The 25,984-nt window shown below is 39.9% G+C and overlaps 1 protein-coding gene across 5 annotated transcripts in view; it reads right to left on the bottom strand.

The window, feature by feature from the left end:
* map4l (microtubule associated protein 4 like) overlaps positions 1-25,984 on the bottom strand; it is a 114,807-nt gene that overhangs the window by 83,293 nt on the left and 5,530 nt on the right. For 4 of the 5 annotated variants that reach the window (XM_069709783.1, XM_069709785.1, XM_069709786.1 and 1 more), the window contains exons 2-3: positions 24,596-24,670; positions 216-409 (exon numbers count right to left, since the gene is read on the bottom strand). In XM_069709783.1, the coding sequence (XP_069565884.1) occupies positions 216-409; positions 24,596-24,654 (253 nt within the window). In that variant the 5' untranslated portion in view covers positions 24,655-24,670. The remainder of the gene's footprint in view (positions 1-215; positions 410-24,595; positions 24,671-25,984) is intronic. The other variant, XM_069709784.1, reaches the window with a different exon arrangement.

Genomic DNA, 25,984 nt, shown 5'->3' with positions numbered 1-25,984 from the left:
CTTTAATTGTTTGTTTCAGACAGTTTATCAGAGATCCTAGAGGACTGTGTCAGTAAGACAACCTCAAATAAAGTCGAGTAAAGCCAAAATATCTTAACAGCTGATTTTTCGGGATGCCTGCCAGCCAACTCAGGTCTGACCTCCTTCAGGGATCAACATCACATTAAGAAGAACCTGTCTTCCCATTTTTGCATAAAACACTTTTGGTGACTTACCGCTCTTGGTGTCCGTTCCATCCAGTAAGGGTCGGTAGTCGCTCTTGGAGACGGTCTCTCCCACCTTGTCATCAAAGCTCTCTTTTTCCAGTGTGGCCACAAAATCTCTCTTCAGCAGTGCCTCAGCAGGGGCCCCACCAGGGACCCCACTTCCACGCCCACCCAGAGCATCTCGCAGGCTCAGGTCCATAGTCCTGTGACCGGGGAGAAAGGGAACAGACAGGGTGTGATTACTTACATTATTCTTTGCTTATTGTTATTTTTTCTATCTTTACCCATACAGTTATGTTGCTCATGTCACAGTGTCTGTGTGTGACTGACCACTTCACACCTTTCTACTAGCCTATTGCATCAGGTGAGCAGTGCTGTGATAGCTCAGTGTACACAATTCTCTGACAGCTTGATGCAGCCTGTATTAATTTAAAAAAAAAAATCACCCAAGAACACATAAAGAAACGTGTGTGATCTGTCTTTTTTTACTCTCACTCCTCTGTCTTCATTCAGCAATTCATTACTAATTTAAATATTCAATTCAATTCAATTCAATTTTATTTATATAGCGCCAAATCACAACACAGGTTATTTCATGGCACTTAACACATTGAAGTCCTTACAGCAAGACTTTACAATATTATACAGATAAACCCAACAATTCAACAATTCCCACATAAGCTGGGAGGGAAAAAAAAACCTCCTCTTTAAGGGAGAAAAACCTCCAACAGAGGGAAGGAAAAACTCCTTTTAACAGGAAGAAACCTCCGACAGAACCAGACTCAGAGGTGGGCCTGGGTCTGCCTCGACCGGTTGGGGTGAGAGGAGAGCAGAGAGAGAAAAGGACAGCATAGCGATACAAGAGAAGAACTGTTGGTGGAAACGACAATCACAGATCAGAGACATGTAGCTCCATGACGGGACATCTGGAAAAGAAAGAACAGAAACTACACGAGTGAAGGAACTGAATGGAGACAACAGATAATAAGAAGAAACTATGGGAGAGAAAAAGATGGTGAGGTATGAGTCAGTTAAAGAGGAGGAGGAAAGAAAAGAAGCTCAGCATGGAAGGGTTGGTTCAGGTCTACCCGAGCCAGCCCTAACTATAGGCTTTATCAAGAAGGAACGTTTTGAGTCTAATCTTAAAGCTCGACAGGGTTTCTGCCAGGACTGAAGGCTCTGCCTCCCATTCTACTTCTGGAAGCTCTAGGAACCACAAGTAGACCAGCGTACTGAGAGAGAAGTGCTCTGCTCGGATTATATGGTTCTATAAGATCTCTAAGATATGATGGAGCCTGGTCATGGAGGGCTTTGTAAGTCATCAAGAGAATTTTAAATTCTATTCTTGATTTCACAGAAAGCCAGTGAAGTGAAGCTAAAACTGGATAAATATGATCTCTTGCTAAATCCTGTCAGTACTCTAATCCAGTTCCTTTAATCCTCGTAACGTCTTCTAATCTCTGTAATAAGATCGTATGATCAATCGTATCAAAAGCAGCACTGAGGTCCAGAAGAACAAGTACAGAGACGAGTCCATTATCTGAGGCTAATAAAAGGTCGTTAGTAACTTTCACCAGAGCTGTTTCTGTGCTATGATGAACTCTAAAGACTGAACATCTTCAAACAGATCATTCCTTTATAAATTATCTAAAAGTTGATTTGCAACAACTTTTCCAAGGATTTTAGAAATAAACATCAGGTTGGAAATTGGTCTGTAGTTTCCTAAAACAGCTGATCAAGAGTCGTCTTTTTAAGTGAAGGTTTAATTACAGCCACTTTAAAAGCCTGCGGTACATAGCTGGTTACAATAGATAGGTTGATCTGATCTAATATGGAAGTATTAATTAAAGGGAAGACTTCCTTAAAAAGTTTAGTTGGGATGAGATCTAACAGACAGCTAGAGGATCCAGATGAAGAAATAATTCTAGTTAACTCAGAGAGCTCAACAGGAGAGAAATTCTCTTCCTCCGATTCTCTCCCTGATAGTAAGAATTTTATTAGTAAAGAAGTTAATGAAGTCATTACTGCTGAGAGCTGAAGGAATAGAGGACTCAACAGAACTGGGACTCTTTGTCAGCCTGCTACAGTGATGAAAAGAAACCTGGGGTTGTTCTTGTTGTCCTCTATTAATGATGAATAATATAAAGTTCTGGCCTTACGAAGAGCTTTCTTATATAATATTAGACTCTCCTTCCAGGCAGGTGAAATTCTTCTAAATTAGTGGAACTCCATTTCCTTTCCATCTTTCTAGTCGCTGCCTAGCAGAGCGTAGTTCTGAGTTGTACCATGGAGACAACTTCCTCTGGTTCATGACTCTCTTCTTCAGAGGGGCGACATCATCTAGAGTTGTAGCAGATATACTGCAGTGTTTTCTACCAGATGATCCACTTGTGTGGGACTAAGATCAACGTAGATGTCTTCCACTGCTTTAACACACGGCATCGAAGAGGATAAACATGTAACTGCTTCCTTAAACTTGGCCACGGCATCATCTGACAGACATCTACTGTAGTGGGATTTATTCCCACATGCTGTGTCGTCCATTATTGTAACTTCAGATGTTAATAAGAAGTGGTCTGACAAAACAGGGTTTTGAGGAAATACAATTACATTTTCAGTTTCCATCCCATACAACAGAACCAGATGGAGGGTGTGGTTACCACGGTGACGGGGTTTATTTACATTGAGAAAAGCCTATAGAATCTAATAATGAGCTGAAAGTAGAACTGAGGCTGTCGTTGTCCACGTCAACATGAATGTTAAAGTCTCCCACTATCATCACTTTATCTGAACTCAGCACTAAATCTGATCAAAAGTCAGAATTCAGTTAGAAACTCTGAATAAGGACCAGGTGGACAATAAACAACAAATAGAATCGGTTTCTGTGCTTTCCAATTTGGGTGTGAGAGACTAAGAGTCAGACTCTCAAATGATTTATAACTAAGTTTAGGCTTTGGATTAATTGATAAACATGAGTGGAAGATTGCTGCCACTCCTCCTCCTCCTCCTCCTCCTCCTCTCTCTCCTCCTCCTCCTCCTCCTCTACCTCCTCCTCCTCCTGAATCTCTAGGAATATGATAATTAATTTGACTGGGAGGAGTTGCTTCATTAATCCTAACATATTCTTCCTGTTGCAGCCAGGTCTCTGTGAGACAGAGTAAATCAATCTGATGATCAGTTATCAAGTCATTTACATTCAGACGAGAGAGATGTGATATTTAATAGTCCGCTTTTAATTGTCAGAATTTTTGGATCCATTAATTTGGTAGGATACATTTTTATTACATTTTTATTGATCCATCTTTTCTTGAGTTTTTTAAATATAGGTGGTCTGGGTACAGACACAACCTCTATAGGATGTTGAAGGTTTTGGGTGAGTGACAGCTCTAAAGAAGCTGCAGAGGAGCTGTAAGACTGCAGCTCTGCGTCCTGGCCTCAACCCTGGATGTCAGGTTTTAGGGCTGTTAAGAGACATGGCCATGTTTCTAGAAAGAAGAGCTGCACCATCCAAAGTAGGATGGATGCCGTCTCTCCGGATCAGACCAGGTTTCCCCCAGAAAGTATTCCAATTGTCAATGAAGCCCACATTGTTAGCGGGACATCACCTCGACAACCAGCGGTGAAGTGAAGACGTACGGCTGAACATATCATCACTGGTCCGGTTAGGAAGGAGTCCAGAGAAAACTAGAGTCCCACGTTGTTTTTGAAAAGTTGCACACCGATTCCACGTGAACTTCAGTGACCTCCGATTGGTGTAACCGGGTGTCGTTACTGCCGACGTTAATAACAATCTGACTGGATTTATGATTAGCCTTAGTCAGCAGTTTCAGGTTTGATTCAATGTCGCCCGCTCTGGCCCTGGAAGACATCTGACTCTGTCCCCGGAAGACATCTGACTCTGTCCCCTGGAAGACATCTGACTCTGTCCCCTGGAAGACATCTGACTCTGGCCCCGGAAGACATCTGACTCTGGCCCCGGAAGACATCTGACTCTGGCCCCGGAAGACATCTGACTCTGGCCCCGGAAGACATCTGACTATGGCCCCGGAAGACATCTGACTCTGGCCCCGGAAGACATCTGACTCTGGCCCCGGAAGACATCTGACTCTGGTCCCGGGAAGACATCTGACTCTGGCCCCGGAAGACATCTGACTCTGGCCTCGGAAGACATCTGACTCTGGCCCCGGAAGACATCTGACTCTGGTCCCGGGAAGACATCTGACTCTGGCCCCGGAAGACATCTGACTCTGGCCCCGGAAGACATCTGACTCTGGCCCCGGAAGACATCTGACTCTGGCCCCGGAAGACATCTGACTCTGGCCCCGGGAAGACATCTGACTCTGGCCTCGGAAGACATCTGACTCTGGCCCCGGAAGACATCTGACTCTGGCTCCGGGAAGACATCTGACTCTGGCCCCGGAAGACATCTGACTCTGGCCCCGGAAGACATCTGACTCTGGCCCCGGAAGACATCTGTCTCTGTCCCCTGGTTTCACTAACTTCACGTTCAGCAAAATAGAGTCTCCAATAACCAGGGTTGGTTTCTCAGCAGGTGTTTCGCCGAGAGGGGAAAATCGGTTGGAGACGTGAAGGGGTCGGTGGTGAACCGTGGGCTTCTGCTTGGGACTATGCCTCCTTCGTACTGCCACCCAGCTGTTCGGGTGCTGCGGGGGACCAGCTAACTAAGCCTGTCCCCCCGGGCAGCTGTACACCCCCTCCATGAGAAGCTCCTACTGCTAGCTGGTTGTTTAGCATGGTGCACAGCCGCGATTCTAATTCGGTGACCCTGGCCTCCAGAGCCCGAACTACACTACATTTATTACAGGTACCATTATCATTAAGGGAGGCAGAGTCGTAACTAAACATGTCACACACCGAGCAGGAAAAACAAGAAGAGGTGGAGGGAGAGAGGGAAGCCATTGCTAACTGCTAAGCTAGCAGTACCAAAACGCCAAGTTAAGTGAACATTGGTCAAAGATTTAACAGGAGAATTGCTCAATTAGAGTAAGCGTGAGTTTTAACTTGAGATTAGAAGAAGTGTAGAGAGATTTAAGATATGTTTAATTCAGGAAAAGAAGCTGAAATAGCAGAGAGAAGTAACACAATGTTTGTAGACAGGAAGTGACGCAATACGCTCACCAGTCAGACGAGATTCCCGTAGCGTCAGACTACAATGTGTCAATATTAATTGACAGTTGAGTTACGAGAGCGAAAGCAATTACACTCAATTTTACACCATAAAAACAAACAAAAACCCAAGTCAAGAGCTTTTGTGATTACAGACCAAACTATGCCATTTAAAATATTTTCTGAGTGGAGTTTTTCCACTTTAAGACAACATGCTATTGTACTTTCTGTCTTTTCTGAAATCTGTAACTTATAATTACACTGTGGGTAAAATTAATGAGACCACTAAGCAAGTGCAACTTCAGCATCTGAACTAATCGGTTCTAATAAAGGTTCAATTGGTTGTTTGGCACAAACAGAAAAAAAGGATGAATAAAAGAAGAACTATTGACCATTGAAGGGACCATTTTTGATTGCTTTTGTGTCAATAAATTATGTTTGGTTATAATAATAATACAAAAAGAAACAGTGTCTTTCACACTATATGGACTTGTCTGCATGCACTCTAATGGTATTGGGTTGGTATTCGGAAAAGAGATCGCCCAAATATATTTAAGAGGAACTAATAGTTGTGCAATGACAGTGGTGGAGCTATACGGTGGCTGCTAAGGCATCATGTGGAGACTTGTTTCAGATTTCCGTAGACATTGTTAAAGTAACAATCTCAAAGGTCTCTGTTTCATTATCTTTGGGTGCACCTGTGGCGATACATAGTAATTGTTGTTATGCTTTTTGGATTTCACTTCCATAGATCCAAACAGTGTTGCCTGTGTGACAGCAGTCAGTTGGCAGTTGGATCTCTTTGTCAGAAGAGCTGCAATAATTAGTCGATTAATTAAAAGACTTTTTTTTTTCCAAATATTTTGATAATCAATCAATCCTGCGGAGTTATTCTTTAATTAAAAAGCGCTAAGACTCTCTAAATACAACTTGCAAAACTTCTAATATTTTGCGTTTCCTTTAGTCCTCCAATAAACTGAACCTCATTTGGTTTTGGACTAGTAGTTGGTTCAAAACAAAACATTTTAGGCTACATGTTGGCCTTTGGGAAAAACTGGTCAGTATTTTGCAGTTTTGGGAAATTTTGCAAATGCAGCGACTTTCATCAGTGGGCCACAGGCTCAATCATCCTTGTGTTACCCCATTCATTCAAACAAAAGTTTTACTTTAAGAGTGAGGACAACATGGGCAAGAAAGTCATCAAAAGAAGTCTTATTCTAAGTAACTCATCTGGCAAAGCCATGTTTACTGGAAACCTTCTATTCGCTGTAAACACTGCTATCACAGTGAATGCATCAGTCTGCTGCCCATGGTAAAACCCTACACTGAACTGCCAATCACAATCCCAAGCTGTAGGTATTTATCTAAGGGACTGATCATTTATTGCACCTACGTACAAAACTTTTCACAATAAAAAATATTGGGTTTGCGTATTTAAATGCTATAGTAGTATACTGCATCCTGTAAAATGCAGGCGGCAAACTCTTTGTTTCAAGTCAGTGTGCTGCAGACACAGTATGCATATCATTTTTTGAGGAAGCCAAGTTTCACAGTTCAACGGCATTGTCATGAAAACTTTAAATTCATCATACAAATTTACTTGCAATACAAATTACATGTTTACTCAATGTATTGGTTCTCCAGTTAAAGCTATATAGCCTCTTATTGATCTTGGTGCAAGAGACAAGCCTAATGCCTAAAGCCAATTCAAGTTTTATAAGATATGCAGGACCTACTGCGTATGTTATGAACACCTTAATTATTTACTGTTCACCACTGCATTTAATACTGAAAAAGCACGTGGTATTAAAAAGGGGTTAACAGCAGGTTCGCTAGTTAGGAACAGTCAGACTTAAGACATGAATATGAACATACAGAAAAGTGCCTGTGGTCATTAGTGAAGATCTTATCACTTGCAGCACATACAGTGCATCCAGAAAGTATTCACAGCGCTTCACTTTTTACACATTTTGTTACGTTACAGCTTTATTCCAAAATGGATTAAATTATTTTTTTCCTCAAAATTCTACATGCAAATGCATAATGACAAAGTAAAATTAGTTTATTTAAAATTTTTGCAAATCTATTAAAAATAAAGAAGGAAAATATAACACGCACATAAGTATTCACAGCCTTTGCTCAATACTTTGTTGAAGCACCTTTGGCAGAAATTACAGCCTCAAGTCTTTTTGAGTATGATGCTATAAGCTTGGCACACCTATTCTTGGGCAGTTTCTCCCGTTCTTCTTTGCAGGACCTCTGAAGCTCCATCAGGTTGGATGGGGAGCGTCGGTGCACAGACATCTTCAGATCTCTCCAGAGATGTTCAATCAGGTTCAAGTCTGAGCTCTGGCTGGGCCTCTCAAAGACATTCACAGAGTTGTCCTGAAGACACTCCTTTGTTATCTTGGCTGTGTGCTTCGGGTCGTTGTCCTGTTGGAAGATGAACCTTCGTCCCAGTCTGAGGTCCAGAGCGCTCTGGAGAAGGTTTTCATCAAGGATGTCTCTGTACATTGCTGCATTCATCTTTCCCTCCATCCTGACTAGTCTCCCAGTTCCTGCCACTGAAAAACACATGATGCTGCCACCACCATGCTTCACCGTAGAGATGGTATTGGCCAGGTGATGAGCAGTGCCTGGTTTCCTCCAAACATGATGCTTGGCATTCAGGCCAAAGAGTTCAATCTTTGTTTCGTCAGACCAGAGAATTTAGTTTCTCATGGTCTGACAGTCCTTCAGGTGTCTTTTGGTAAACTCCAGGTGGGCTGTGATGAGCCTTTTACTGAGGAGTGGCTTCCGTCTGGCCACTCTACCATACAGGCTGCTTGGTGGAGTGCTGCAGAGATGGTTGTCCTTCTGGAAGGTTCTCCTCTCTTCACAGAGTAACGTTGGATCTCTGTCAGAGTGACCATCAGGTTCTTGGTCACCTCCCTGACTAAGGCCCTTCTCCCCCGATCGCTCAGTTTGGCCGGGCGGCCGACTCTAGGAAGAGTCCTGGTGGTTCAAACTTCTTCCATTTACAGATGATGGAGGTCACTGTGCTCATTGGGACCTTCAATGCTGCAGACATGTTTCTGTAAATCCCAGATCTGTGCCTCGATACAATCCTGTCTCGGAGGTCTACAGACAATTCTTTGGACTTCATGTCTTGGTTTGTGCTCTGACATGTACTGTCAACTGTGGGACCTTATGTAGACGGTGTGTGTCTTTCCAAATCATGTCCAATCAACTGAATTTACCAGGTGGACTCCAATCAAGTTGTAGAAACATCTCAAGGATGATCAGTGGAAACAGGATGCACCTGAGCTCAATTTTGAGTGTAATGGCAAAGGCTGTGAATACTTATGTACATGTGATTTTTTTCGTTTTAGATTTTTTTAATAGATTTGCAAAAATTTCAAAAAAAATGTATTTCACGTTGTCATTATGAGGTATTGTGTGTAGAATTTTGAGGGAAAAAATGAATTTAATCCATTTTGGAATAAGGCCGTACTATAACAAAATGTGGAAAAAGTGAAGCGCTGTGAATACTTTCTGGATGCACTGTAACATCTCAAAGAACCCATGACTGTCCATTGTCTTTTGATAAAAGCGTCTTACTTAAGTACAATTTTTAAGGGTTGACAATGCTGCTAAGGATAGCTAGTTAGGAGTTCTGCCACATATCAGAGCGAAATATTGTACTATTGACTCGACTCCACTTTACTTTTAAGATGAAGGTTTGACACAATGAGTAGTATAACAAGCTTTTAACAGTCAAGGATAAAACCAGTGGTTTCTAGTGGTTTTTGCTCCTAACGTCTTACAAAATGCAGTGTTTATTTGGGGTGACATTTTAAATGTCAATGAGTTGTTAACAACTCCACCAAATTGTTTTTTTCCCTTCAAACTTCTCATACAGTTTAATTTCAATAAATGCCCAAATAATCCAAAATCCCCCCCCCAAAAAAAATCACTGCCCACAAATGTAACTCTGGTGCTGATGTTGAATTTGAATTTGATGCCAGCAACACCTTTCAAAAAAGTTGAGGCATCGGCATGTTTACCATTGTGTTGCATCATTTCCTTTTCTGAAAACATTCTGTAAATGTTTGGGAACTAAGGTGATGGAGTTTTGAGAGTGAAATGTTTTCCAATACTTGCCTGAAATAGGATTTCAGCTGCTAAACAGTTTGGGGTCTCGTAAAGTTTTAACCTGCATTTGTGGATGCAATGACGAGTGTTCATAGACAATGGTTTTTGGAAGTGTTCCTGAGCCCATGCAATGATTTTCACTGCAGATTATCAACATTTTTAAACAATATTATGTACCATAAATGATGAAATTTGAAAATTCGTTGTAATTTTACATTCTGAAATTGTTTAACTATTTGTTTAACTATTTTCCCAAGCAGTCTTTCACAGAGTGAGTTTCTTAGCAATGAGGATGGGGAGGGGTTCACTCATTGCTAAGAAACTCTGCCTCTCTGGGATGCTCATTCTATACCCAATCATGTTACTGTTCTTTTGACAGTTAACCTAATTAGTTGTGAGATGTTCCACCAGGTGTTGTTGTTGTTGTTTTTTTTAGCATTACACAAGTTTTCTAGTCTTTAGTTGCTCGTGAAACCTGTTGCTCCACATCAAATTCAAAATGAGCATATCTTTTTCATAAAACAATACGATTTCTAAGTTTCAACATTTGGTATGTTGTCTTTGTTTTACTTTCAATTAAATTTACATGTTACATGTTACCTGTACTAGTTTACATTATTTGTAAATCATCGCATTGTTTTTATTTACATTTTACCGTTTGGAAACAGGGCTGTACAGTTGTATCAATTTGCTGAAATGTCAGCTATTGTTGTCTTATTGACTAAACTGTTACCTATTTAGGTACCCGCTACTTACTGACTGAAAAATGTATTTACTCCTCAAGTGAATTTAGGCCTTGGTCTTGGTCATTCTCTCCAGTATCAATACTATCGGTAACACAGTTTGGTTAATAAGGGATTTGGGAGAAAGCTGAACCAAGCATTGAAACAAAGTCAAATGTTCATGTGCTGCATCTCAAAATGAGTTTAATCAGTTGCTGAGTTTGTAAGTTACTCTTGTAAGTTACTCTTCACTCCTCCTAAAATCCACTAACATGAAACACACAGCATCTCAACACTTAGACTGCATGACCCCTGAACAAACTCTTCTTTCTTTCTGTCCTCTGTTTCTGTTTATCCCTCCATCCACACTCCCGGCAAACAAGCTGTCATTGTCTTGCAACTGTACCAAGCACACGCACACACACTGTGGCCACTAGCCAGGATGAGGACATACAGTAGAGTGTCAGCAGGCCTTCAGTAGAACTGTAGGCCATTGTTTAAGGGGAAGGACACAGTACAGTGGACAGCTCACACAACATCCACTCTCACTTTGGATTTCTACCTCTTTAACCTTCCGATTTACACTTATTGGTTTTCTGTTACTCCATTCCAATAGTACATTTTTTGTTAGTATCTTTGATTTTGACTGCATTTTCCATAATTCAAGGCTGAGGCTGCACTAATCAATATTCAATAGATGTATACATATGTTACCAATGTGTAAATTTGTAATGTGGGTTGTGTAATGTAAAATAATTTGTTGAAAGTGATAAATCGAGTGAGAATTATCACCTAACTCTGCAGCTCTGGTCAGCTCAAAACGGCTTTCTGGTCTGTTTTGGAACTACAAGGGAAGAACAATAAGTTCAGAAACTGCTCTTGTTATCAGCGAACGATGAACGGCACCGTGACTACACAATGTAGGTGGACGGTATAACCATAATAAGTGTTAAAAATGTCTTAACTTGATCAAAATCCCGACCAGGGTCATGAGTTTTTGTGAGTACTGGTCTGTGCCCGCCCTGATTTCTCCGTGGACATGACCAATAGGCGTATATCAAACTCTGGAAATCGGCAACGGAGACCTTTAAAATGCTTCAGGAAGCATATGGCAATGAAACAATAAGCTTAGAGGTGTTTTAAATGACAGTCCCGTTTCTGAGGGGCGAAACGTCCTGGTTTCACGCATTCAGACTCAACTTGTAGTGTGATATACCAGTGTATTAGGATAGTGCTCAGTAAAAAAGCTGTATGTGTATTGTGTGTATGTGAAAAAGACAGGAAAAAACAGAGGGATGATGATGACGATAATGAGGAGTTGTTGGATGAGATAGCTGTTGCCTTCTGAGGGATTAAAAACGGTCTTTGTACCCACAATCCCCTGCTCCAGCATCCGCCACCTTTCCCTCGCTGAACCCGACCGTCTGCTGCGTAATCATTTCATCCTCCTAACCACTAACCGTTCTTACACAATCACACACACAAAGGCCACAGATTGGCAGGAAATCAAACCCTTTACTGTACCATCTTAATACAACAGAGATGTGATAGATGATATTTCAGTGTCAGTATGAGCACAGACAGACAAACACTTAAATTAAACTACTATACTATATTATACTATGCTATGCTATACTATACTATACTATACAGACTAAAAATATTTTGTTTATTAAAGCTCATATAGTAGAATTAGAGACTATTGTAATATATATATACCACTATAAACTCAGACTCAGACTTCATAACTCGAACTTTACCGGCATTCTTGTTGTCCGGCCTGCTAACTCTCTCTCCTCTTGAACATAGGTTACTATATGCTATTTCCTTCCTATACATATTACTTTGCGTTTGGATTATTACTGCGCCAAACACTTTCCGCTGACATTTTTTTAAGCTTACGGGACTGTTGTCGGATCTAATTTTTGAGTATCTGATTCACAAGCGGAATTAACAATGCCATGCAACGTCTGCCGTTAACTCCAGGAAGCAAACAGAAGCATTGCTCACCTCAAAGAAGATCTTCGCAAACTTGATTTGCGCAAAGAGATAACACCCAACTGACCTGAAGGTGTGGGCCATTGGACAGAATATACCAGACATCATGACACCATTTACACCTGGTATTAACATGGACTCTGTATCCTGGTAACTTATCATGATAAGGGAAAATGCAATTTATTGCAAGGTGTAAATCCATGCAGAATGCAAAGGGATCAGATCAGTTGGCAAATTGAAAGGTGACCAGACTTCACTTCTTCCTGCGAGCTTGAGCAAGCCGGGAAAAAGCTACATTGGAAGCAACAGCAGCATTTAGAAATGTCTGCCTGTACCTTTGCTTCCTGATCTGGCAAGGCCCTGTCTAGACAAGTTCGCCACCCTCTGCCATGGATCATGAGCCAGATAATGTATGCTGATAAAGATAATACAAGGAGTAAATGGGGTATATTTGACACATCAATTTAACATGTTGAACTAAGAGCACAAAGTAGCTATCAGCTTTTTTGTGCCGCCTACAATTGTTTTGTTTTGTTTTTGCAGTTAACGCCTAAAGCAGTCACACGATTGTATTGATCAATTCTAATCACTATCATTAAGTGCTATATTTACTGTATTTCATCTGAATGTGGTTCTATATTTGCAGGTTTGTCCTATACATATGCTACTGTGTGCATTACTGTCTACTGCTATTAAAATAGCCACCCATATCAGACTGCTGGTCCACATTGTCTCACATAGCCTGCTGTATGATCAAACCTTGCCATTTTTAGTTTGGAGGTTTTTTTGTTTTGTTTCTCAGCAACAGAGATTTTGAAAATGATACCACGCAGGTATCAGGACAGAAGGAGTAAGTCAACTGAAATAGTTGTCCAAAGGCAGGTTTATACCAACATCGAGTCAGACTAACAGCATAACATCAGTTAAGATACTGGCTTTCTAGTTAAATGTTGGCTAGTTATATTAGAAAGATACTGCCTCCAGTCATGAGGTGATGTGATCGCTGTTTCTTCACTACTGATCTTTGGAGCGAGGATGGCAGACAAGCAGCTTGTATGGTGCCTCGTCATATTTGGTGTTTGAATATGTGTGTGAATGGGTAATTAAGAGACAAGGTGTGAAAGTTTTTGAGATGTCTATGGTGAAAAAGCACTATATAATTTACCATGTACCATCTTTAGACTAATAAAGGAGTTTATGCATACAAGCAGGAGAAATGGGCTCATGACCAGGACAACACTATCAGTTACTGTGAACGTGGAGTTAATTAAACAACCTGTGAACATCCACTCTGTAACAAAAAAATGAGAATTACAAAGTTGGACTGGATCTGTAGGAGATTTTACCACACAGAGCAAGTCAACATATCATCCCACCAGACAACAGAAAACAGCCGGCTTTGCAGCTGAGCCGCAGGTCAGTTCAGCTCCATGATGACTCACAGAAACATATCTAAGTCTGTGCTAATGATGTAACAGCAGTGAATGGAGAGGTTAGTGGCCCTGGGGAGCTACTCCGTCCTGTATTCATGGTGCTTGTTGGCAGCTGAAAATGCAATAAATAATCATCTCCATTAATACATATTTGGTTGGTTTACAAAACATGTTGTCACAAGTTACATTTGTAACTATTATACCAATTCATGTTTCTTTTTAACTACACATTCTGCTTTATATTTTGGACCTTTAGATGTTACAGTTTATTTTTTGCTAGATTTAAACTGTCGCAAAACATGTTTTTAAACTTGGCTAATCGATAAAAGCAAAACGTGACAGAGATGAAAACATTTGATCTGTGTGAAGCGATGAAAAAGTTATGACCGCACTCAGAGTTATACATGAAAATAAATGTAAGTGCTGTTTTTCAATCATGCTTTCTAGATTATTTTTATGGTTTAAGGTTTGACTGGTGCTCTTTCAATATCAAGTTGTGCCCTATGCTTCTGTAGTGATTTAATGGCACCTGACTAGAGAAGTAGCACCAACATGCCAAACTATCCCCAAACACTTTTATAACAATAGCAGATGGAAACAGGCTTTAATTTGCACCGTCTTTCGCCAATTTTCTCAAAATGTACTTAAAATTCACCCCACATTTGATGGAAAACTTGCTAGATACAAAAATACAAGGTACTGTAGCAATGTACAAGTGACAGTAATTAGTCACTTAATCAAATCTCTACAGAATATACCATCCCACAACAATTTGACTAATATCTGAGCAACATTCAGGCCATCTGCTTTAGAATGAAGCAAAAACTATTTGGCAAATAAAAAGCTGTTTGTGAAGGTGAGATGTGCCTGAGAACGCAATGAAATTTACCAAAACAACAGACTTTATGTTAAAAAAACGATCAAGTTACTTGAGACAGGCAAAAACTCTTGAGCATTGAAACTGGGAATTAAGTATAACTGAAAACAGATCAAAGCCGTTTTAAAATGCATTGCATGCAATTATAAATCCACTGTTATTGCTGCTCTACCAAAATCTAAAAAACCTGAATAAAATATATTATCTACACTCACACTTGTCAGACTTTATTTCCATATATACAGGAAATAAATGTCAAATTGTTCAAGTAGTTTTAAGACATAGTCCTAGGAGAAACTACTTTTGTTTGTTGTCTCTGTGTGGTTAAATGGAAAACAAGAATACTTCTGAAAGTGATAGGTGGCTCCTCTCAATGTGTTTGTCAACATCTACGATGACAAGGCCCTGAGACACAAAGGGAGTATCCTAAATGAGTATCCTAATTTACTCAGGAGCTCTCAATCTGGACGGTCAAAAATGTTGGCTCTGAAAGCGACAGTCATGTCAGTTGAATTAAGCAATATTACACTTGTAGGTGTGCTTTAAGCGCCTCAGTCCCGCATCCCTGTCATGCCAATAATCACGTTTAAGCACATCCTCGAGTGTAATATTGCGATTATACAACAAGTAACCATCTAAATAAAATATATTATCTAAATATGTTCATATTGTGGGGCAATCTGCTCTCAAAATACAAAACTTTTTGTCAGTGTGATCTCTGTTTCCATGGCAATACATGGGGTATAACTAACACCTGGAAGACAATCAGTCGTGTCAGTAGAAGCAAATGTAATATATACAATGTTCACCACTCCAGGAAGTAAGCCAACCCTTGGTAACGACGTAGCAACAGAGACAATATCTAGTTGGTTTTATTGCTTTCTAGAGATGATTTCTGAAACTGAATAACTACAGCATATAGAAACACTAAACCGCTCAGCTCACTCAGTCTTGTTGTAAGTAAGATATCCAATGAAAAAAGATATCCCATCGATATCTTTTTTCAATCGATATCTGATGTATTTTTTAAATTTTAGCACTGTGTCGTGTTAAAACATAACCGGTCAAGCTCGCCGCCGCTAGGTTTTTAAATTTGTTCATCTGTGGTGTTACGGTTTGGGTGCTTTATGGCGATTTGAGCAGGTGTACAGTTGACCAGTCAGATCTCTGGGTCAGAACTACTTGTTGTATAAATAAGGTTACATCATGCTGAAAAATTCATTTTCTGCTTTTCTCCTTTTAATGTCTCTTTCTATGTTGTTAATAAAAACGTGCTTTAACACAGATACCTTCAGAGAAGTAGTGTGAGGGTTTAAATCACAATAGTGGTGACATGAGAAAAGAATCCCTATCATTGACTAAGGGTCCCCTCTAGACATCTCTTAAGATTTTTATAAAATAAATACTATATAAATAAGAATTTGTCTGATATGGTTTTTCCTTGTAAACATCCTTAAAATGAAATCCACTCATTATACATTTTGTAAACCTCCAATGCACATACACTCACATTTTAAAGTGTCCATGTGTAAGTCAAACTGGATCAGTTTTGGTTTTGAGACTGTTTGTGATGTGTGACAAATCAGGCTCAGAAGATCGCCCCTGTAAGTCAGAATTTCACTGTGCGCAGGGAAACGTCCCTCCTCCTTTTATTTTACACAGTGAAGCTAAATAAGTGAACTGTAGTAACATGAAGAAAAACAGTTTGGAATGAAGGGGAACTTTAAACATCAAGTACGCAGGGGTAATAATCAAAACACACTGCTCAGACTCTGGCTTAGAAGCACTTCCCACTTTTCAGATTCATGCCAACGTGTTAAAAAAACAAACCGTCATGGCTGCCCAGCCAGTCGCCATGGTGACTCAGCAGCTCCTCGCTGTCTCCTTCTTGATGGGCACAAACTCCGACACACCCACACACATACATGCACAGTGTGTCTCTGATGAGCAGCAGTTTAGATTGCTGCTGACAACCCACTGTGTCAACCTATCCACACACACACACACACACACACACACACACACACACACACACACACACACACACACACACACACACACACACACACACACACACACATGCACCCACACTTACAGTATCAACCGTACATGAGAGAAAGGTGCAGATAACTAACTGTGCAAATCTGTCAAATGTGATTGTGTGTTGTGTTTGAGCTTACATGTGTGTATTTTCATGGTCATCAAAAAAAGAAAGACCACAGGATAAGATGAGATGAGATGAGATGAGATGATGAGATGAGATGAGATGAGATGAGATGATGAGATGAGATGATGAGATGAGATGAGATGAGATGAGATGAGATGATGAGATAAGATGAGATGAGATGAGATGAGATGAGATGAGATGAGATGAGATGAGATGAGATGAGATGATGAGATGAGATGATGAGATGAGATGAGATGAGATGAGATGAGATGAGATGAGATGAGATGATGAGATAAGATGAGATGAGATGAGATGAGATGAGATGAGATGAGATGAGATGAGATGATGAGATAAGATGAGATGAGATGATGAGATGAGATGAGATGAGATGAGATGAGATGAGATGAGATGAGATGAGATGAGATGAGATAAGATGAGATGAGATGATGAGATAAGATGATGAGATGAGATGAGATGAGATGAGATGAGATGAGATGAGATGAGATGAGATGAGATGAGATGATGAGATAAGATGAGATGAGATGATGAGATGAGATGAGATGAGATGAGATGAGATGATAAGATGAGATGAGATGATGAGATGAGATGAGATGAGATGAGATGAGATGAGATGAGATGAGATGAGATGAGATGAGATGAGATGATGAGATGAGATGAGATGAGATGAGATGAGATGAGATGATGAGATAAGATGATGAGATGAGATGAGATGAGATGAGATGAGATGAGATGAGATGAGATGAGATGAGATGAGATGATGAGATAAGATGAGATGAGATGATGAGATGAGATGAGATGAGATGAGATGAGATGAGATGAGATGAGATGAGATGAGATGATGAGATAAGATGAGATGAGATGATGAGATGAGATAAGATGAGATGAGATGATGAGATGAGATGAGATGAGATGAGATGGGCAAAAATCATAAAAAAACAAGAAAGAGATCAAACGGTGGAGATCAACTGAGAACTGTAATGAATCCAGGATAACTGATGCTGTATCTTTTCTTCGCTTCACTTCCTCTAGCTTTGTACATTATTACATTTTCCAGATCTTTCTTTCTTTTGTGTTTATGAACCAATTAGTGCTGTGGTTCTGTTTCTGGTATATCTTAAATATGTTATTTTACTCATCAAAACCTGATGCCTGCATTACCCACAATGCAACCTTCCAAGTCAGAGATTTGTTTGTGAAATGCTAATAACGGCTAATGTAGCCTGATGTCAGAGAATCTGCTTTTGGGTGTAGGGGCATTACAACGTTGTACATTTTACAAGCAAAGCTGCTCTATCATGTTTTTTCAAGGAGGTCAAATTTCAAACCCAATTGATGCTGACTCCAGTGATATTACTTGAGGCTATTTATCAGACCTCCTTCTGGAGCCACAAAAGGCTTTACAAAACACTGGTTTCAGGCTTATAGAGGTGGAAGTAGAGGTGCAATGATTGTTCATTTAATTGATTAGTTGATCAATAGAAAATGAATCACCATCTGTTTTGATAATTGATCCTTTTGAGACATGAAAAAAATGCTTTAATTCCAGCTACTCAAGTGTGACTATTTTGTGGCTTTTTTAGTCCTCCATGATAATGAACTGACCCTGCGTTCGAATATCCGTACTACCATAGTATCTAGTATGCCAAAAAAAAGATTTAGCATGTCCAAATACTTAGTATGTTAAATGTAGGCTAACAAAAGTACCAGGATGTTCTACTACATCCAGTCGTATTTTGCAGTATGCAGACCAGCATGTTTACTCGAGCTATTCTGACCCACAATCCTATGCGAAGCGAAAGAAACGTCACATTGACTGAGCTGCCGAGACAGTTGGTGGCGCTAATGCTCCGCCCACAAAATGAAGAAGGAGGAGAAGAAGGATAGGCATTAAAAGGAAGCCTACTCATTTCAAATCGCATCCTTTTTCTTTTTACTACAAATATTTTGCCAGCTCAAAATGTGTGGAATGGTTTGTTTGAGAACTTTAAATCTGGTATGTTTTATCTTTTCTTCATTAAGATAATTTCTTTAAAATGTTCAAGGCATGTGCTTGTAATTTTTATATTTTATCTTTCTGAGAAAATAGCCGCATTTGGGACTGATAAATAGAAAGGGTGACAGCATCGGCTGAAATATCTGAAACCCATCTTTCCAGCTGATTTGATCATTGATTCTAGCAGCTGCATGAAAAAATAATTGTATTGTAGACTTTCAAAATGTTGCTGCTATAGGCAGTAACATAAACACTGAACTGGCTTGAATTCACATACATGTCTTTGTTAAAACTCCTGTATGCTCTTTCATGCACTCAATAACTTCAAGAGTCAACTGTTAAAGAATCTATCTATAGTTATCAGATATGGCAGTAAAGCATGTATTTATAAAACAAAAATTCTGAATTTGGAAACCATGATATGACAAATGCCATTTTATTGACCAAAACTTGCCCGAGAATCGTAATCAGATGAACTGTGATCCTACTCAGCACCCCGAGCTTAAATGATGAAGTTCTGCTGCCATTTTGTGCACTCTGTACACATTTTAAAGCATTAAAGATAGCCGATAGAGGACACATTTGGTTATTTTCCTTCCTTCATTCCACTGTACCGTCTGATGTCAGGTCTAATCGCAGCCTCTACGATCAGCAGGATAGATATGACCTTTGCTTGTTTGGAGTCATGAATGCACACTGATGGAAGTGCTCAGGAAGAGGACCCTGAAGATGAGACAGAGACACAGTGGTCCCTGTCCTACCTGGCTCTACTGTACCACATAATGTCAGGTCTGATCTGAATCTCACCCTCCTCCCTCTCCTCCCTCTGCAGGAGAGAATGACCTTTGTTGTCTCCTCTGAAGTTTCTGTTTGATCCACTCACTGCTCCTCTTCTATACAATCAGGTCAGTCCAAAGAATACTTTGAAATCATTATGGTACTCTGATGTATTTGTTTGGTTTTGTATTGTTTAAATTTGAAATATCACTTAAAATATTTATCTTGGTTGAAATTAAAACACAAAAAACAAACCTAGCTACGCTGGTTCACAGCACAAAACATATTGGTTTCACAATAGCGGCTCACAAATTGTAAGATGAGTATGTTTTTTTTTTCTGTTTCTACTGGCCTGCGTATACATCACGGGACAGTCCAAGAAAGCCTGCTGGCCTCTCAGACATACATAGAAGGGGCATAAGGTTGAGGCACCAAAACCACGTGGCTCGGTCGAGGAAAAGATGATGTTTTGGGTTGCATGTGACATGGTCGCAGTTTGGGTAGATTAAGGAACCGAAACCATTTGGTTAGGGTAAGAATGAGATCACAGTTTGGGTTTGCCTACATAAGTAACGTTTAAGAATCATTTCTTCCACACAATCATTGGAAAAAGAGCGTCTGTAAAACAGTGGATGCATTTTTCTGAGCATTACAGAAGAAGGACACTAATGCACATACTCTGAGCCAAAAAAAAAGTACAGAAACATGCACAACTTCTGGGACCTCAAGGACGCTTCTTGGAAACCATTTCAGCATACGCGCCACTGAGCTACTTTAATTAGAACGAATGGCGCACCATCAAGTAATCCAGTGTCCAGTTCTTTTTAATAAATCCATGGTGAGCACTCACATCATCGCCAGTCGATGGAGCAACTAAACTTTGATTAAAATAAGTATTTATGGTTGACTGGTCACAAACACTAGACATATGCAAACTGTGACGATTGGTGTATACATTCATTCGGCACCTGTCAAAGGGGTAATCAACCACTGTACCAGTGCGCATATTAAATTATAATCTGATAGATTTCTTAGCCAGTTGTCACGATGATGTGTATTAATTGATGTTTAAGCACAGCAGTTACCTTTCACATCTAATAGAGCACCAACTCAAAAATGGTTCATACATGGGAGTATTTCTCTGTGATATACCGATTGAAGGCACCATTGTTAAAGCCACGTCATGAACTAATCTGACTGCCCTCACTGACCCGCTGCTGTCCCATTAACAGCTCAGCTAATGTTGGGATGAGTGAGTGAAGAGTTTTCCGTTAATGCCAAGGTCTGTCATATAAAGCAGGAATACTGTGTTAGTGAGTTTACTACAGGCCTTTCATTTTCACAAAGGTGGTATCACCACAGTAATCACAGTTAAAACAGGAGCTGGTTCAAGATCAGACTATTTAACAGGCCCACATCCTCATTTGAATAGAAATAATGTATCCAAAAGACACATAACTTAAGAATAATTGTTACTCACTGTTTACTTGATACTATGTGCCATCTTGTCGGGGCATCGTCCTGCAAACAATCACTTCTCTTTCAGTGACTTATTTATTTAACCAGACATAATAAATGTTTGCAGTGATTTCAAGGCTCTTTGTTTCCAAAGTGGCAATACAAATGGCTTCCAGCTCACGGTTTACATTGTTGTTCGAGGTTATCAATAATGAGTGAAAATGACTATTGCTCATCAAGTGTGCGGAAAGTTGAAGAATTCTAAAGAGTGAATGGTGCAACACGTTCACGACCATATTCTCATCAGCCCAGTGTCACCCTGACTTAACAATCATCACACAATCAAAGGGGAAAGACAATATCGCATGAATAAAAAGTGAACCCACTTGGTTTTAATTTGCAAGGCTGGGGTGAGACTACTATATTAACAGAGAAATTGTTAATTTCTAACACACACCTACAGAATAAGATTGTCACCACATGACCGTAACAGCACAATTATAATTTGCAGTGCATCGAGAGTATTTTTGTAAATATTTAGAAAAGGTGGAAGGTAAAGAGCCCAGTGGTTGAACAATAAAATGTAGTTGATGTTAAAACACTTAAGTTCAATGTCTGAGTAACACTTCAAAAACATGTTGCAAAACGTACGGACCAACACTTTTCAGACTTGAGCTTTAAAGCTCCACTAATGAATATATTTGACACTTAAGGCCAAAACAAAGAGGCGCTGCATGACGCGCAGCAAAACAGCCGACCCCATTATTTTTTGTTTAAACCCCCACACTACTGCACGCTGGACGAGCAGCAGTCCTTCACACCGCTGTCCTGCTCCATTTCCGGTGCTGGCGTACCTGAACCCCCCGTCCCCCCAAGGGAAAAGGTTTTTTGTACTTGGCGGCTCCCGCAACAGTTCATCTTGTACTCTGCTCCGGGGCAGCTCAACTTGTTCACCTCTTTCTGTTGCTGTCTCACAGTGGATGAGGATAGACGAGTCATTGACATCTAGAAATGAGTTGTACGACCCACAATGCCGTTAGTACAAGGATAAGGCAACTTATCCATCATATTGTTTTTCCATGCTGTGGGTGGTCTTCACGTGTTGCTCTGCTGTGCCTTGTGGCACACGACAGTTAACGCGCACCTTATGACACACCGTGGCACTGTGGTGCCTGTATGGACCGTTTTGCCTGTATGGTGTTAGTTTTAAAGCAGCACAACATGCTGTAAACACAACCACAAGCATATAAAATAATGGCTTATACATCCAGTATTGACAGAGCAACATTAGCATTCATAAGGAATCGTTTTTTTCTGGTAACTTGATGAATTTATGTCCAATATTCAATCTTCTTTTAAGCTCTGTGTCGGTATTTGGTTCTTTAGCTGCTAAATCTTATTCCACTGTGTTCAACAGCTAGTTGTCAGCAAGGTGTGAGGTTTGTCCAAGCTTTGATAGTTGAAAAAAGCAGCCTTACTCTCTCTCAAAACAACAAGAAAGCTCTGGAGGCTAGTTCATGGTTTCCGATGCAGACTTTCGTGGAGAACATGGTTCCATTCATACTTTAGTTCTGCTAGGTAGACACAAGCTGGAGTTTGTTGCATTCCCGTCCAGAGCATGGTGAGTGGACACAGCTAGTTTCGGGTGATTTTAGCATTTAGGGAATGTTGGTTTTCAAACACTACACATAGGGCTTTAATTATAAGCATTACCACAAGGCATGACATCTTAATTCACTGCCTTAGTTCTAACTGTGACAATCAAATTACACATTCCAACTTTATGAGTGGCTTGGTAAGCGGTATGTCTTCTTCTACTTTCTTCCTATTTTAGCTGTTCCTGTTAAGGGTCATCACAGTGGATGTTCTGTTTTCATGTCATCCTGTTCTCTACATCTTTCTTTGTTGCACCAACCACCTTGGCCATAAACCTCTCTCACTTTGTCTGCAAAACATCTAACCCGAGCTGTCCCTACATTATAGTCATTGCCAATTCTGTATCCTCGTCACTCCCAACGAAAATCGTAGCATCTTAAACTATCACTTTTCGTTAGTGCCGCCACCTCCAAAGTATTCAACATAGCTGGTCTCACTACCATCATGTAGAGCTTCACTTTTACTCTTCATGATATTCTTCTGTCACAAATCTCTCTTGACACAACTCCACCCCCTCCACCTTGCCTGCACTCTTTAGCTCGTTTCCACACTTCCCGTTACATTGAACAGCTGACCCCAAGTATTTAAACTCACCCTGTGAACTCCCCCGATTTAGCCACCTCAACTTCTGCATCCTAACCATTGTCCTCCTTCTCATTCAGTCACATGGATTCTGTTTTGTTCCCAATGACTTTCATTCATCTTTACTCAAGTGCATACCTCCGTCTCTTCAGATTCTCGTCAACCTGCTCCCTACTCTCACTACTGATCACGTCATCTGTGCTCATCATTAGGAGCTTTCTGACCAAACAGTTGTTGGGACCCCTAGAGAGCAACTACCCTTAATTCCCCGAGAACTATGTACTGGCCACGGGCTTTTTTTTCTTGAATAAGCACCCCAAATAGGAATGCTAAAATGATGAAAGCTGATCGGCAGTTGGCAACGTCTCTTCTGCATGTAAAACAACTGCAACCGTCAATTTGGTCATGTTTTGCTAAATTTTTTAAGGCAGAGATTAAATGGTTAGTTTGTATTTGTTGATGTATTTATTGCATTGAATTTGTAGGTATTATTAGGATATTCCCATAGTTTTTATACTTTTGTTGTTAGTTCCGATCCAAACTACCACATGGTAGACTATCGCACAATAACACAAAGTAAATGATTGGGGCAACGATTGATCAGCAACTCCAGTGTGCTGCGGGGGTACATTTTTGTCAAAGTAGTCTGGTGGCTTTGAAGATAATGTAAGTTATTATTATTATTATTATTATTATTATCCCAGGAAAGTATCGACGCTGAAGTACTGTAAGCGCTAAAAACAAAAAAGTCCCAAAAAACTGAATTCTAAAAACTATGATGGTTCTCAGGTCCGGCAGTGTGGACACAAAAAAAGAGAGTACTCTCTCCAACAGTTCAAAAAGTTCCTCTAGCCCAAAAGCACCTTTTGTCAATGGAGAGCCAAAGTCTTTAGTTAGATGTAGATACAGTACTTAATAATGTTCCATTGACCATTGGCTGCATGTCATCATCTTTTTCTCTGCCATCTGTCCTATTGCTCTTCATTTAAGGCTAGAAAAAAATGCAGTAATTTCCTCAATACTGGAGCACAGATGAAGTTCACACTGCAGTCCACATCATTTTCACTGTTAAAGGAAGTTTGTTTATGGGTGCAGGGTGCTATCAGAGTCTTGATTTAAACGTGGTTGATAGTGGTCAGAAACGCTAAGAGATAACTCCATGTTTTAATCCCAAAGTGTTACACAATCTTACATTTTACAAACCACTATTAGGGCTTTGAGATTGCATGCGGGCACAACACTACTATTAGATCATATCTCTAATGTGCTGCCTCTGCCTGGCTGACTTACTGTATGGCTGAAGAGTTTACACATTTTTACCAGTGACATTGTTATTCATTGAAAGGATTTACATAGTGAATGCTTGATCAGCTTGGCTCATGGATACATAACTGCTTCTGAATGGCTGACTGCCTGGCAAATGGACTGAAAACACTGACTATACCTGGTTGGATGACTGCTGACTTCCTGCCTGCTTGGCTGGTAATCTGAGAGGGATTGCATGTAATCCCACCAATCCCTAAAACAGAAATTATGGCATCAACATCATCACAACAGCAATGCATTAGGACATCTCTGCTAATCCGTCAAGCTTCCTGCTTGTAGTAAAAGGCATCATCATGCTATATTTTATATATTTGATCATTTTATGGTTCAAACATTGAGTGATACAAAGATCTTGGACTTCCAAACAACTGGCCTGGACCAGATTTTCTACCTCACAATTCCTCCAAATGTGTCTTTCAATGCACTCCGAACTGCAGAAATTGTATCCAGTTTCCCAAACAAATTGGTTGATCAACCATATGTATCCTCTGGGAGGATTTTGGTACTGCCAATGGACATAAATGTTTCAATGTAAATACATTCACTATTCAGTACCATGGCCATTTTCACAAGACTGATATTGTTGTCTATTATGACATTAGACAACAATATCAGTCTTTGCTCATCAAAATAAAATTCTGTCAGCCCCAGGTGTACTGGTCAGCATGAACACTATGTTAGAAAGGTCACTTATTTAAGTGTTGGCATACTTCTATGTATGCAAAATGTTTCCATGTAAACATTTGCATATGGTTCTGATTATTACAGTCAGTTTCACAAATCATTAAAACATCTCATATTTCAATGCCAATATTTATAAAAACAAATCACCGCTTATAATTTTTGGTGTTTGACTTTACATTTACTCATCACTGAGTTGACTCATGACAACCATACACTTTTTTTTTAATGTATGCATAAAAAAAACCTCAACTGGAAATTACAAAATGTGGGTTTTATCATATCTCTTTAGAAACTATATTATTTTGCACTATGTACACTTAACATCCAGGTCAATTCACAAACATGAGCAAAGCATACAAAGAAAAAACTTTGCTCTTACTGCGCTGATAGTGAGAGTACAACGCCTGTTACAACAAGCACTAAGTAGAGGTCAATGGCAGCAACAAAGATGATCATGTTTTCAGGATTATTCATCGACATGAAATCAGCCTGCAACTTTACAGCTTTTGCAGTTTTGAACTTCCCCACGTCAATAAGTCATTAACTAAACGTTGTTTAACACAAATGTTTCATTCCTACCAAAGGAAGGTAAACAACAACAACAAGCTACAACCTGCGCTAAAAAGATAACATTGGTCTCTGTGCAAAGTCGACTCTGAAATGTTTAAAAAGTGCAACACTGAAAAGAAATATTGCAAAAATATTCAATAACTTATTCTTTTTTACTGTAATGTTACCAAATCACTTCACAAGTCAATGAACTTATGTTGTTTTTTTCCCTAACATAAATTCCTCAAAATGTGCAAAAACATATATACATATA

Source organism: Brachyistius frenatus, unplaced genomic scaffold (assembly GCF_029030835.1).
Source record: "Brachyistius frenatus isolate BFR_SWC_R1_liver_20210118 unplaced genomic scaffold, ASM2903083v1 Contig_85, whole genome shotgun sequence".
Taxonomy (NCBI): domain Eukaryota; kingdom Metazoa; phylum Chordata; class Actinopteri; family Embiotocidae; genus Brachyistius; species Brachyistius frenatus.
The sequence above is the reverse complement of the archived record's forward strand: the minus strand, read 5'-3'. Positions and strand labels throughout refer to the sequence as shown.